Raw genomic sequence first — 14,082 nt, 5'->3', positions numbered from 1 at the left:
AGATTTACTACAGATTCCTATCTACTTTTTATTTGGAGAATGAACACATATTTCAGTGTTCTATGCTTGATTCTCCAACTGTGTGAAAAGTTATTCAGGAGCTACCATTGCTAGATTAAATAGCCACCTGTTTAATTTTACAGCTATAGACAAATGCTGACAATCAAATACTGTATCCAAGAAGTTCCAAAGGCTAAGGATATACTATAACTGTCAGTAACCAGAAACTCTGGTTATGCCAAAATCTGAAAGCAAAAAAAGGAACAAAGATAAATTACTTAGCAAGTTACAAAATGGAAGGGGAAAAGGGGATATGCTTGGAGCTGATAGGATATGCAATTTAGAATTTCACAGAGGTAAGTATCTGTCCGCACAAAAAAAACCCCAAAACAGAACAAAACCATATGAAGTTCCCAGCAAGAGATAAAGAGCAGAATGGCAGGTTTAATGAGCTCCTGGCACGAGGCCAATATATTGCAACCATTTTCTATACAGATTCAGTGGCTCCTAAGTAAGGTCTTTGAAAGTCAGCAGTTTATGTTCAAAACCAGATCTCAAAACAGTGGAATAAAACAAAGGTATGTATCTAACTTAGTAGCCCCTTATAAGGAAAAAATATCTCAACACAGTTTAGATTATGTGTTAAAGCCTCTTTGGTTAAGATATGCAAACTATGCATCACATGCATATGCAACATAAAGTGGTGCTTACGACAACAGATATCTGCCAATGTTGCAACAAAATTAGGCTTATTTAGGAAAATATTTTAAAAGGCCAAAAAAGGCTTGATTGCTAAAGTTCCTCAGAACTAATTACTGAAATACATTTTCCTGTGAAGCAGTTACTACAGATAAGTATCAGCCAAATCTTCTCCCTGGAGCTCCATCTACTGACATCAAAAAAAAAAGCTGCCACATTACTTCTCAGAAGTCAGATCTCTAGCCTCAACATGAGGGGCCAAAGTTGGCAGTGAATGATATTCCCTGCACAGATTCTAAAAATGCTTCCTGCACTGTAGGAATAGCAAGGATAATATAACAGTATTTACCTTCCAAGGATTCAATTCCAGTTGCTTGGGCCAATAGATCTTCATGTCTTGCAACAACCTTAAAAAAACGGAATACAGAAATCAACAGAGAAAAATGGGGCCATGCACTTAAAATGAGGATTAACTATATCGTCATCATTCCTACTTTAAGTATTTAAGTATCACCATCCTTACATTAGGCAGACACAGAAAAAAGCAGGTACATCTTAAAGATGAAGGGGTTTTCGGAACACAACGGTTTTAATTCACAAAAGCAGCAAGCTCAGAACAAGAAGAGGATCAGCGTACCTGACAACTTAATTAAAGCCAACAGAGCAATCACATTTCAACACACCTTCATATGTTATTGTAAATGTGAACTTACTAATCACACAACAATAACGTATATTTACTTTTTTTTTTGTATTCATGACATTTAGAAACTAGTTCCCAAAGAACTGGCCGGCGGGGTAGGCAGGAAGCAGGTTATGAAACTACACACAAACCCATTGCAAGGTCCACTGTGGATTCATAGTTTCCACATAGAAAATGTCTTCTACTATCGAAACTCAAAAGCCTTTCTAAAGGTGTAGAAGTGCGTTAACATAGGTTTTATATTCGCCTAGCTACAGGTAAGCCTAGCTACTTTCCAGCAGAGAATGAAAGGGTGCAAGTTCTCCCTATCTGCTCACAATGTCATTCCAAAACATCTGTTAGTTGATATCATCATTTGGAAAGACTCAAGGAACATTCTTGCAAAGAAGAGTAGCACACAGAGAGACTGCAGAGATATGTATCTCAGTATACAGACTACAGCAACTGAAACTGTATGTGGCTTCTTGATAGGCAGCATGGGCTTAATTGACTTTTCAGAATTACTAATAGTTTAGCTGGAAATTGTACTTTTAGTTACTACTTGCAGAGCACAGTGGGCAATTTCAGAATTCACAAGATCATAAGATTGATGATTTTTTAAATATTTTATATCAATCACCCCAGAATAACAGGTACGCTTTAAACTTACTTGTAAATGCAGCTCTTTATCCAACTGGCTAATACCTTGCGCAAGTTTTGCCAGTTGCTCAGCTATCACAGCCTGATGGATAGACTGGGAAGTGTAAGCTTTCACATCAAAGTCTTCTCTGAAGAAGTCAGCATAACATTCTGAAAAAAGATTTAGACTTTATATTCATGCATCAGAACGGTTAAATAATATTTATGGACCTAGAATGTACAGTTAGTTATCTGACCTTCCATTCCTCTGATTTCACAGTGTATGTTGTCTTCATCACATAATACAAATGTGAGAAAGCACCACAAACAAGAAAAACAGGTTTAGAGCCGATAAATGAGGTTGGGGTTTGGGTTTGTTGGTTTTTTTGGGTTTTTCTTTGGAAATGGTGGTAAAGACTCCTGTTCCTTTATTGCCGACAACCTTGAGTGGAAAATACTAAAAACTGTCAGTGTCTTCTTTTTCAAACTTTACAGCATTAATCAGGGTGAGGCTGTTGAGCTTGTGCCCATAACCAAACACACGCCAGTCACCTCCAAGGAACTGACACGTGGCACAAGGCACAACTTCATGAAATCATACCAGACTCTCACAACAGTGTGAGTTTATAAAACCATTAAGAAATGATACTGCAACGATGACTGTGGATCAAGCAAGACCCGGGTTCCCAGACACCGACTACAAATTCCATCGAGCACCCTCGCCTCTCCTCCCACTGCACTCCTTCCCTTTGGGGCCGCTTCTCCCGGACCGTCGGCCGCCGCTCCCTCCCCGCCACCCAAACTTTCCGTGATTCCAGAGCGCGGGGGTTCCCTGCCCGCCCCTCCCCGGGCTCCACCCGCCCGGCCCGACACCGCCCTCGCCGAGGACCCTCCGTCTTCCCCGGGCCGCCGCGGGCGGGACCCCCCCGGGCGGTGCGGCCGTCGGGGGCTGTGCCCGGCAGTGCCCCCCCAGCCCGCGCCTCACCGTCCGCCCGCAGCTCGGCCAGGGCCGGGGCCGGGGCCGCCCCCGCCTCCTCCATGCTGGCGGTGCCGGAGCCCGCGCGTCACTCCCGGGACGCGGCGCGCGGCGATGATGGCGAAGGCGCGCGACGGAGCGGGCGGGCGGCGGCGGCGGCACGTGGTGATCCCGGCGGGAGCGGCGCGGGAGCCGGGACACGGCGGGGCCTCGGGGCCTCCTGCGGAGGGAGTTCCTTTTCCTGACGCCGTGCGAGTGAGCGATGTCCTGCGGGACGCTTCACCGGAACGCTTTTTTTTTTGCCGTCACAGTTCAAAGAGTGATGTTTGCAGCACGGCCTGTGAGAAGCAACTGCATTACTTACGTTTCAAACGCTGTTTGTTTTTCCAGATGCCAAAAGGACTGTTAATTATACATGATTGGTGACATCACAGAAGCTAAAGAATGCCGACGAAAAGATCCCATGGATTTGTTTCGTTCTGGGCAAGTTGTGAAGATATGTGCCCCCATGGTCCGCTATTCAAAGTAAGTAGCTGTCATGTCAGCTGATTTCAGTGTATTTTCTCTGAGGAAGTTTATCTTGACTGTAAAAACAAGTGTGATTATCTTTTTCTCTTTTAATTATTTAAAACAGGGGTAGACATGGGACATGTTTTATCTTGCGATTATAACTGAACACCCCCACGGTACTGCATGTCAGCAGCATTTTAGAACAGCTCATCAGAAAAATGCCTTTACAATTTACCTCCTAATTTTCTTATGTCTGCAGGTTGGCTTTCAGAACCTTGGTTAGGAAATACAGTTGCGATTTGTGTTATACACCGATGATAGTGGCAGAAGATTTTGTGAGATCTGCAAAAGCAAGAGACAGCGAATTCACAACAAACAAAGGTATTTCTTTAATAAACCATTCCCTTGTCAGACTGTTTTAAGTGGTGATAAGCCAAATCGGCCAAGTGTATGAACTCTGTCACAACTTGACATCTGTTAACAGTTTTGGTATACTGTGTCTTATTGATTGTAAAAATTCTAGGTGAGAGTAAGCACAATCCAGTTATAGTAGGTCAAATGAAATAGTGGAAAACCTTGGCTCCACCTGAAATCAAGGCCTCCAAACTGATGTGGATCACATAGCTGGCCAGCAGCCATGCACCCACACAGCTGCTCACTCATTCCTCCTCCATCCTTCCAGCAGCACAGGGGGATATTAGGAAGAGCAAATGCAGGAAAAAGTCATGAGTCAAGATAAAGGCAGCTTCATATGTGAAGGAAAGAAAGAGGGGGGGAAAAAAACAAGTGATACAAAGGCAATCACTTTCTACTGGCAGACCAATGCCCAGCCAGTTTCAAAGCAACAGCCACCTTGGAACACAAATTCCATGTCCCAACCCACTTTCTTCTTCCCGTACCACTCCAGTTTTGTTGCTGAGCTTGATGTTATACAGCATGGAATATTCCCTGTGCCAGTTTGGGTCAGCTGTCATAGCTGTGTCCACTACAAACTTCTTGCCCATTCCAATCTGTTTGCTGGGGGCAGGAGAAGGCAGAGTGAGAAAAAGAGAAAGCTTTGGCACTGTGCAAGTACTTTGCAGCAATCGCCAAAACAGTTTGTGAATTATCAGCAATGGTTTTGTCACAAAATCCAAACTGCAGCACCACACAGGCTGCTATAAACAAACTTTAAATAAATTTGAAGATCAACTCCATCCCAGCCAGACCAAGTACAAGATGGCAGCAAGGTTCTTTTCCCAGCAATTGTTTCAGGTGTGTTTTAGTTACAAACATTTAACTCGTTGCTGGGAAAAATTTTCTGGTCTATAGCAAAATCAAGAGTGTTGCTAAAGGTAAAAAAATTGATAGACCAGACATTGATATGGTGGAATCAAGGATTTGTAAAAGAAGCAGGGTTTCACATTAGCTGGAGTGGAAAGTGGAAGGGGTTGTTGATGGACAACTTGAGATGTTGAGAGCAAGAAGGCACAAAGACTGGGAAGTTGAAGCATGGCTGGGGTCAATGGGGAAAAGCAAAGCTTCAGGCATGGTAATGAAACATAACCAGAACACATACAGAAATAAGGAGTATAAGGAATTGTAGAGTGTTATGGCTGTAGAGCACAAGATCTGCTGACGTGAAGTGACTGCAGTGGAACAGTATAACAAGGAATGAACCGGTATAAGCTGCAACGAAGAATGAAGAGTGCTGCTAATGGGCTAGTAAGATCAGCATGTAGGATCTATGAAGCGTGATGATTTAATCTATTCAGACCACAGAATTTCTGGTTTCATAAGTATATGCAATAGGGGAAGTACCTTTCATTATTTGAAATGCACTGACTACTATGGTGCATTATTCAAATAGAACAGAGCAGTTACAGAGAAAAGTCACATGGGGAAACACAGGTAGACACTCTTATTAGTAGAATTGAACTTCAAAAAAAGCATGAATAATTCATTGTGTGTAAAAATAAATGAGTAAGAACATAACTGACAGTATATATGGCTCAAAGGTCCACAGTTACTAGTTAGTCCCCTTCGAATTTAGTTACACTTCTGATCTACTCGAAGTCTGGTGGCACTGAAGTTCCAACAGGTCCGAAATGTATATTCTGAGGGGTGCAGGGACAGGGAAAGGAAGTTCTCCTTTACAGCTACATGCTGTACCTTTGCTATCTGATAACAAGGGGTACAGAATTAAATGTTTAAGGGTTGTAAACAACATCTTTTCCCTTCTCCCTTCTTTCATGCTGGCCTTAATTTTATAGGCCTCTAAAACACTCTGCCTCATACTTTGCCCAGATTATAGTATTTACATTATTAGCATTTATACATTTTCTGTGGTTCTATGTTTAAGTTGCTGGCTGCTTGGGGATTTTGTCTTCTAATTAGCGGAGTATGTTTGAAATTTCTGTTTTCCGTTTCCTTCTGCGTTAATGTTTCTCTGTTATGTATTTCTCAGATAGAGACACATGCTCTTTGTGGCTGCTGCTAAAAAATTTTGTATGGCTAGACTCAGTATGTTTATCACTTAATACTCAAAAAAAAAAATCTAGGAGTGTGGGATTATTCTAAAATATTAGCTATAACAATGTAAATCTTCAGCTACAGCACTGTATTAAATGGACACTGTTTTGAAAATATGCATGGGATTTTTCTTGCATGCTGGATTTTTAGGTAACTCCTAGAAGTGTCTCAGCTTGATTGAGAGGGTACTGCTGGCCTTTCTGACCTAAGCTCCACTACTTCAAGAACTATTTACTTTCCTCTAAAACAAAAAAAAAATTTTCAGAAGCACTTGTGATCTCTTTACTGCTAGAAGTGCACTTGCTCTGTGTATTTGTTGGATCATCTCTTTCCATTAGTGCTCAGATATCCTCCCTCTTCTTAGCTGCAGCAATTGTTCATACGGAAAGTGAGTGCTAAGACTGCTTGAGGTATTTTTAGATGCCTTTAATGTAATGCAGTAGCTGTAAAAGAGGAGAGCATGTTCCAAATGACCATCTGGCTCTCTGCAGGGGCTTAGTAAATCAGAAGTAGTTCAGCAGACCCAAGCTGAGGAGCACTGACACTTTGGTTTCTCACTTGAGACAAAGTTGCTGAAGCTGCCTCTGTGCATGTGCACTCATTCCAACTCTGCTTATCGCTCTTTGGATAAAAACCAGCCATGCTGGCACAGAAGAGGAAAAAGATGGGATGAGATGAGGAAGGGCAAAGCTTGTGGGTGGTTTAGCTCCTTTCTGAAGGGTTTTGGTTCTGTAAGCAAGTTTCCCACCTGGCAAGACAGCCATATCAGCACAGCACACGAGCAGCATGCAGACAAGAAGGGGCAGGCTAGGAGGGGAAGCATGAAGGCTGCTGAAATGTAGAGAATACGTAGTTTCATAGGTGATCTTTGTGGAAGATAATCAACTGACTGGTTTCAGTCAGAAAAAGTGTATGTTGAGCCAGCAGCTGTGTAGGGCACATATATTTGTCTGAATTTCTACCTCTCTTAATAGACATACTCATTTAGTATCACCTAGTAAGCTACCTTTATTTATTTGTGATCTGGGGCTTGCAGAACCATAAAACAGTCAAGTTTAGAAGGACCTCTGTGGGTCATGTTATCTAGCCCCCCAGCTCACATGGGGTCACCGAGAGCTGGTTGCCCAGGACCATGGTCAGACAGCTGTTCAATATACGAAAAACCATTCAAAATTTAGAATTTGTTCTTTTTATTTTCTGGGAATTTTTAAATCTCTAAATATCTTTTCATTGGAGTAGGTGATCATCCATTGATTGTTCAGTTCGCTGCAAAAGAAGCACAGGTTTTGTGTGATGCTGCACGTATCGTCTGTCCTTTTGCAGATGGAATAGACCTAAACTGTGGTTGTCCTCAGAGGTAAAGTTTTGAAAAAGATGGGTAAATATGATGAAATAATTTGAGACTAAAGAATGCTGGTCCTCATTTTCGTAGTAATTTCTGTCTTAACCTAAAAATAGACTTCAAGAGAGAAACAGCTTTTTAACCTGTCAGAGATGTCTATGTGGCAAGACGCTGTTCTGAGTGTTCTGAGATGCCTGTCACCATGGTGAGACTGGGAAAAGCATGTCTATTTACCAACTTGCCTTTTTTCATTTCTGAGATACTCAGTGTTGGCTCAGAAGTGAAGTGTCCATCCCTTCTCAACAGCTGTTAAATATGCATTACCAAAAAGAGCCTGCTGCAAATAATTTGGAGAGTGTTTTGAGAAATGATGTGGCAATTCCCAAAACAATGAGGCAAGTCCCTGATGTCTCAAACTTCTGCAAGTGAACGATAGTCTCTAATATAAAATTATACAGGTTACGTTATTCAAGAAGTGCAGAAAACAATTTCTTCTATCTTGTATTAGATTTATAAGTATAGTGAATTAGTGATCTGCTTCTCACTTGAATTGATAAAGATCTTGTCTTAACAGTGAAACAGAGTAGTCATGAACAAATGAAGATCTTTGCTAACTGGTTCAATTAAGAATCATCTATTACACATTTGTCAGGCAGTGTTTTTCTAAATGAAGATCTGAAAAATAAGATAGGAAATTAAAAGATAATAATATGGTACAAATACTTAATTTCTCTATTCTAATTAGGTTGTCTTGACTTAAAATTACAGTATTTGAGAAAAATCTTTTCTGGAGAGATCTGAGACTTCGGAATGGAAGTGTATTTTTTTTTCCTAAGCTAACTACCATTAAGTATGCCAACCTATAACTTCCTTTTAGGCCAAAAATATATGCTTACATTTGAGTCCTTTGTTTCTTCTGCATATTGGTTTGAAATAACAAAAGTTTGTGCACTTCATGTACCTTTATAAAAAAAACTATTTAAGAAAAAAACTGCTGCTCTTAACTGGAAGCAAAGGTTATTTCCTGCCAATCTAAATCGTGTTTTGCAGTTGAGAGAGAACAGAAATAATATCCTCACTTGCACTTCAAAAATCTTACTTTTCAATCCAAAGTCATTTTCTGTTTAGAAGAAATCCATGATCCAATAGAAGGGGAAACACCGAACTATTTATTTTATGTATGATCTAAACCATTGTTGATTAAATTTTAATTTATCTTCCTTGTGAGTCCATTTTGTGGACAGAAAATTGAACTGAAAGAGATCAGTAACTTGTCCAAAGTTCTAACAGCACAATGCAGACTGAACCAGGATCTAAATAATGGTATGAAACTGCAAACAAATAATCACTGTACAGCCAGTACTATCTCTTGTTATTCAACCACATGGGTTTCTGAAGGTCATAAGGAAAGAAATTTGATGTATTTGACTGAAATTGATCTGCATTTTTTCAAATTAGAATACAAATGTTCTTTTCTTTTAAAGATGGGCCATGGCAGAAGGTTATGGTGCTTGCTTAATAAATAAACCAGAACTTGTTAAAGATATGGTGAGACATGTACGAAATCAGATCGACAACCCTAAATTTTCAGTGTCTATTAAAATAAGGTAGGTCTAACTTCAGTGGTATATGGAAGAATCCTTTTTATTTTTTTAAAGAAACAATTTAGTGTAATAGTTATAATAGTCTGTTAATGTATTATTACACTTTATAGTAATTTCCTGACATGTGACTATCTGGGGCAAGTAGTCCCAAACTTAGATAGCAGAACTAGCACAGCCTTTGACTCCTTACCCAGATAAAATACTGTAGGCTAGAGTCTTCTTGCAATCCAAACAACATAAAAGTACAAGATAAAAGATAAAGGGTTCCATAAAAGAAAAGCAATGCATAGTCTGTATCATTACAAGAATTTACTTTGTGAGCTGTTCTCCACAGTTCATCAGTTTCTAAACTTCTGTAGACTTGTTTTGCATTGCTTTGTGTGCAGTCCAGAGAAGAGAAGGCTCCAGGGAGACCTTAGAGCACCTTCCAGTACCTAAAGGGGGCTGCAAGAGAGCTGGAGAAGAACTTTGTACAAGAACACGTAGTGATAGGACAAGGGGAAGTGGCATCTAACTGAGAGAGGGCAGGTCTAGATTAGATATTAGGAAGAAGTTCTTTACTGTGAGAAAGGTGAGGTACTGGAACAGGTTGCCCAGAGAAGCTGTGGATGCCTCATCCCTCAAAGTGTTCATGGCCAAGTTGGATGGGGCTCTGAGCAACATGGTGTAGTGGAAGGCATCCCTGCCTATGGCAGGGGCTTGGAACTAGATGGTCTTTAAGGTCACTTCCAACCCAAACCATTCTATGATTCTATGACTATTCCATGATTCACTATTTCACCACATATCCTGTGTGGCTTTTGCATATTGGTCAGTTAAGTTTCAACTCAGTTTCCAGTTCTTCGGGAAAGGGGAACTATTATAAGTTGGATTTTTTTTCACAGAATATGCAAAATTGTGGTGTTTGTTTTAGAATTTTGGGTACCCTTCTCAATCTATAAAATTTACTATGTATATTACAGAGATGTCATGTAATTGGGAAATGCTAAATTAAATAGCAGTTTCCATACATTAAACTCATATGTCTTAACCCCAAACACTGTCTTTCAACATAATATTGTCTTTATACTCTTATTTATACAAATCTGTGGTAACTTCTTATGGAGGAAGGCTTTTTCTATAGTCCAGGTAACCTACTACTTACTGCTTTCCTTGGAATTTTAGGATCCATGAGGACTTAAAAAGAACAGTTGACCTGTGTCAAAAAGCTGAAGCAGCTGGAGTTTCATGGATTACAGTACACGGGAGAAGTATAGAAGAAAGGCATCAGCCTGTACATTATGATGCAATTAAAACAATTAAACAAAGCATGTCTATACCTGTTGTGGCTAATGGAGACGTTAAAACTTTAAAAGATGCTGAAAATGTTCATCAGTTGACAGAAGCAGATGGTAAGATTGAACATACTCTATTTTCAAAGTAAACGTACAAATCAGATTTCAAAGTATTTATTTTGGCTGTAAGTAGGACATGAGTTGAGTGATTTTCACTCTTTGAGGAGACAAATGAAAGAGCATGTTTTAGATGCTCATAAACAGAATCACTTTGTAATCATCAGAGCACTAGAGCACTGCTGTTCAAAGCCACAAAAAATGATTTCTGAGGCAAATTACAAAAGCTCTTTGCTTGATTATGCTATCTCATCATTCAGTAGTGGAGTTCAGGGGGACTTTCAGACACTCATTACATCTCTTTATGGAACTGATCATCTTTTAAAGGACTGTAAACTTCCACTTGGAAATCTCTACTTCCTGAACATCGGAGCAGATTTCTCGCGGTACTAATACAGTGGAAAAAGAAATACTGTTAAGCCAGATACTTAACAGTTGAGATGGTTAGCTTCAAGGAGACATTGCACTCTAATTTCAGTGGTAAAATTTGTGTTCTGCAGTTACTTAGTCACAACAGATTCCTGCAACTGTCTGTGGTTTCAAGACAATATGGAAATTTGGTATATGTTTTGAAGAGGTGATCTGTATCCACATACTTAATATATTTCAACTAGAGAGAACAGGATAGAGAACAGTGGCAGAAAGAAAAGTTCGTGTGGAAGGTTTCTGCTGACGCTGTTGTGGTTTATTAGCAAAAACACAAATTAGTTGAACTAAACTGCAGTTCTGCTTTCCCCCCAAAACAAAGCAAGAAGGAAACGCATCACACGCAAGAATGTTCTCATAGTTCAGCTGACCGTCTTCAGTAGCAAAAATATAAAGCATTAAGTTTTTTTCTGTCATGTACAATGGCAAAAGAAATTTTTCATTTTTTATCATCTTATTTTTAAAGAAAATACTAAGTGATTATATATCAACAGTGCAGGAAAACAGAGTCCCTTAATCACAGAAAAACTAGGATAGAAATGATCTGACAATATGGGATTACAGTTGTCTTGTTCAGAAAGATTTACTGCAGATCAAGAGTCCTGATATTTACTGAATTGAGCCATTGAGCTCTTACTGGAAGAAGGATTCTAGGTCAGTGAATAGACTTGAGTTGCACAAAAAAACCCTAAATATAGCATATTCGTGTCTATCATAATTTTATGTTATGAGGGCAGGCCTGTATGTGTGTAGCAAGTAAAAACAAAATACTATTTAAGTGCAGTTTCAAAAGTAGGGATGAAAGGGCTCTGTGTCCTGTGTTTTGTTTCAAAATTTCTGGAATGTGGAATGTGTTGATAGGTGTTGCAGATTCTCTGAGGCCTGCCTTTTTAAATGGATTTCTCTCATACAGCTGTAATACTAATCCCCATTGTTCTCCAATTACTTGTCTGTAAGCTTTGGGTGTTGTCCTCAGGGACGCTATACAAAATCTACAGGAAGATATAACATCAAATTTAAGGTAGAATGTAACTTACTGCTTTAATTTCCAATTTGAAGGTATAATGGTGGCTAGAGGACTCTTGGCAAATCCAGCTATGTTTGCAGGATACGAAGAGACACCTTTAAAGTGCATCCAGGACTGGGTTGACATTGCTCTTGAGCACGGAACTCCTTTTACATGTTTCCACCACCACTTAATGTACATGATGGAACGGATAACTTCAAAACAAGAAAAAAAAGTTTTTAATGTTTTATCAAGTACCTCAGCAGTACTAGATTACCTGAATGACCATTATGGTATGTGATAAATGGAACTATTTTAATTCTGTGTAAACTTGTATTTTGCAATTGTTGATACATTGTTAAAGTTTTAATTGGATTCCTACTTCTTAGTCACATTTATCTATTGTATTTTAAACACAGCGTAACATCATTAGGATGGTAATTTATTTTTTTAGCATTTTTATGTGTACATTTTTCTCTCTAGAAAATATTCCAGATTCCACAAATGTGGAATTCGGTTTACAATGCACTACTACATAGAGGGTATATTATTGTAAGGCTCCAGTAATTTAAATTTTCACCAGACAATTGCTTACAGCAATATTATTGCAAAACTAGGGCCTTTCTTACATGAAACCTCCTAAAATCCTCCTAAATAATGCCAGTAATTTCAGACCAGAAGAATACAAAGGGAGCAATTATAGAAGTTTTTGCTTTAACTGACATAAGCTGAATTTAAATTTGAGTAGATTTTCAAACTTTAAGACTGTGACGCTTTGAAGCCCAGCATACTATCCTCTTTTAAATTAGATGTTCCTTTTGCAGACTAAAACTTTCTAAACTTACAACTTAGAAAAATTCCATACTTCGTATAGCAGAAGAAATATGGAATAGATAAACAGTGATGGAAGGAAGGAAAAAGTAAAATGAAGAGGCAGTTTAAACTAAGTACAAACTTAGCTTGAAATTAAAACACAAGATTTGAGAGTTCAATCTAACTAAATTCAGTTTTGTTTATCTACCGTATTATAATTGTATACAAGATCCCTATCATCTACCACACCAGAACTTTTTAGGTCAAAGAAAAGCTGACAGATTCTCTCAGTAGGGCTCTTGCAGTCCTTTCTGCCCACTGGCATGTTGCTTATCAAAGCATGACAGCCACTTGGCTTTGAATCACTGTATAGGAGTGAAATAGTGAAAATTAGAACAGGATGATAAACATTACACACCAGCTGCATTTGTTCTGCAGGGGAAATGTCACAAAACTGTGCAGTACAATTACTTGTAATCAAATAATTTGTTTTCTTTATATGTTTACACAGAAATTTATACCAAAAATTGCCTAGTTTTTTTGACTGTGATTGTTCTATGAATATACTTGTGAATAGTTACAAATTTTCTAAATAAATTACTTGGGTTTTATAGAATTGTGATTTTTTTTTTTTATTATGCAACAATCTCGAGGGAAGGTTGCTTTTGATGCTACTCACAAATAATTTAATAGTTTAAATATCTTAATGTCATAAAATACTTGGTCATTTTTCATTATGAATATGTCTGATTGTGGTGGTTTGGGCTAGGCCTTCCTTGGTGACCAGTTTGTAACCAAGGGAGGGTCCAGATTTACCCAGTATTCCCTACAATTTTTATGTAAGCCAGACTATAAGAAGAAAGGAGGAGAGGCCTTCGTCCTCTTTCCTTCCAGCGGCTTGGAAATGCAGGTTCCCTGCTGTTGAGTCTGCCGTGTTGGGGAGCGAGGCCTGGTTAGGCCTTGCCGACCTTGGGAGACAGAGGCTGCCAGCGATCGTTCCGGAGCGACTCTCGGTTGTCCCAAGGAGAGTAGTGAGATATATCTTTGCTAACTCTTTTAGAGGATAGATATTGGGCTGCTAATTGGGAGATATATATATATATTATTTTGGTTTTGTTCCTTTTCCCTTCCCCCTTCCCGTTCCCTTGTGAAATTGTATATATATTTCAATTGTATATACCTGTAACATAAGTGTAAATATATTTATATATATCACTTTAGCTGTCTCTCTCTCGTTTCGGGTTTTCTTGGTTGTTTTTCTCCCTCTTCTCCCTGAGGTTTGGGGGGGGAGGACCCTCTTGTGGTAAGGTTTGGAGACTTGGCAGGGAGCCAGCTTCAAACCATATCACTGATTTAGACATATGAATAAAAGTTTGAAAGGCATGACCTGAGTCATCAAGTCTAGTTCACTATTTAAGACAGCAAAGTTACATAACTCTTCTGATACGATCACCTTCCTGATGTGTTAATAAATGGAAAACTA

The 14,082-nt window shown here is 39.2% G+C and overlaps 2 protein-coding genes across 3 annotated transcripts in view; one reads left to right on the top strand and one right to left on the bottom strand.

Moving 5' to 3' along the window:
* The window catches only part of COG5 (component of oligomeric golgi complex 5), a 183,340-nt gene extending 180,181 nt beyond the window's left edge, over positions 1–3,159 (bottom strand). Inside the window, exons 1-3 of the mRNA XM_064656312.1 lie at positions 3,006–3,159; positions 2,052–2,191; positions 1,049–1,106 (exon numbers count right to left, since the gene is read on the bottom strand). Of these exons, the coding sequence (XP_064512382.1) occupies positions 1,049–1,106; positions 2,052–2,191; positions 3,006–3,060 (253 nt within the window). The 5' untranslated portion in view covers positions 3,061–3,159. The remainder of the gene's footprint in view (positions 1–1,048; positions 1,107–2,051; positions 2,192–3,005) is intronic.
* Positions 3,145–13,819, top strand: DUS4L (dihydrouridine synthase 4 like). 2 transcript variants are annotated; one of them, XM_064656325.1, is made up of 7 exons: positions 3,145–3,251; positions 3,387–3,521; positions 3,766–3,887; positions 7,257–7,374; positions 8,844–8,966; positions 10,128–10,354; positions 11,840–13,819. In XM_064656325.1, exons 2-7 carry the CDS (start codon positions 3,412–3,414, stop codon positions 12,085–12,087), a joined length of 948 nt encoding a protein of 315 aa, XP_064512395.1. In that variant the 5' UTR covers positions 3,145–3,251; positions 3,387–3,411; the 3' UTR covers positions 12,088–13,819. The 2 variants fall into 2 exon arrangements, with proteins under 2 accessions (XP_064512395.1, XP_064512394.1); XM_064656324.1 differs by lacking the exon at positions 3,145–3,251 and having other exon boundaries at positions 3,312–3,521; positions 11,840–13,215.
* The last annotated feature ends 263 nt before the right edge of the window (positions 13,820–14,082 follow it).

The sequence above is a fragment of the Pseudopipra pipra genome, chromosome 5, assembly GCF_036250125.1.
Source record: "Pseudopipra pipra isolate bDixPip1 chromosome 5, bDixPip1.hap1, whole genome shotgun sequence".
Classification (NCBI taxonomy): Eukaryota; Metazoa; Chordata; class Aves; order Passeriformes; family Pipridae; genus Pseudopipra; species Pseudopipra pipra.
This window is presented reverse-complemented; position numbering and strand designations above follow the sequence as displayed.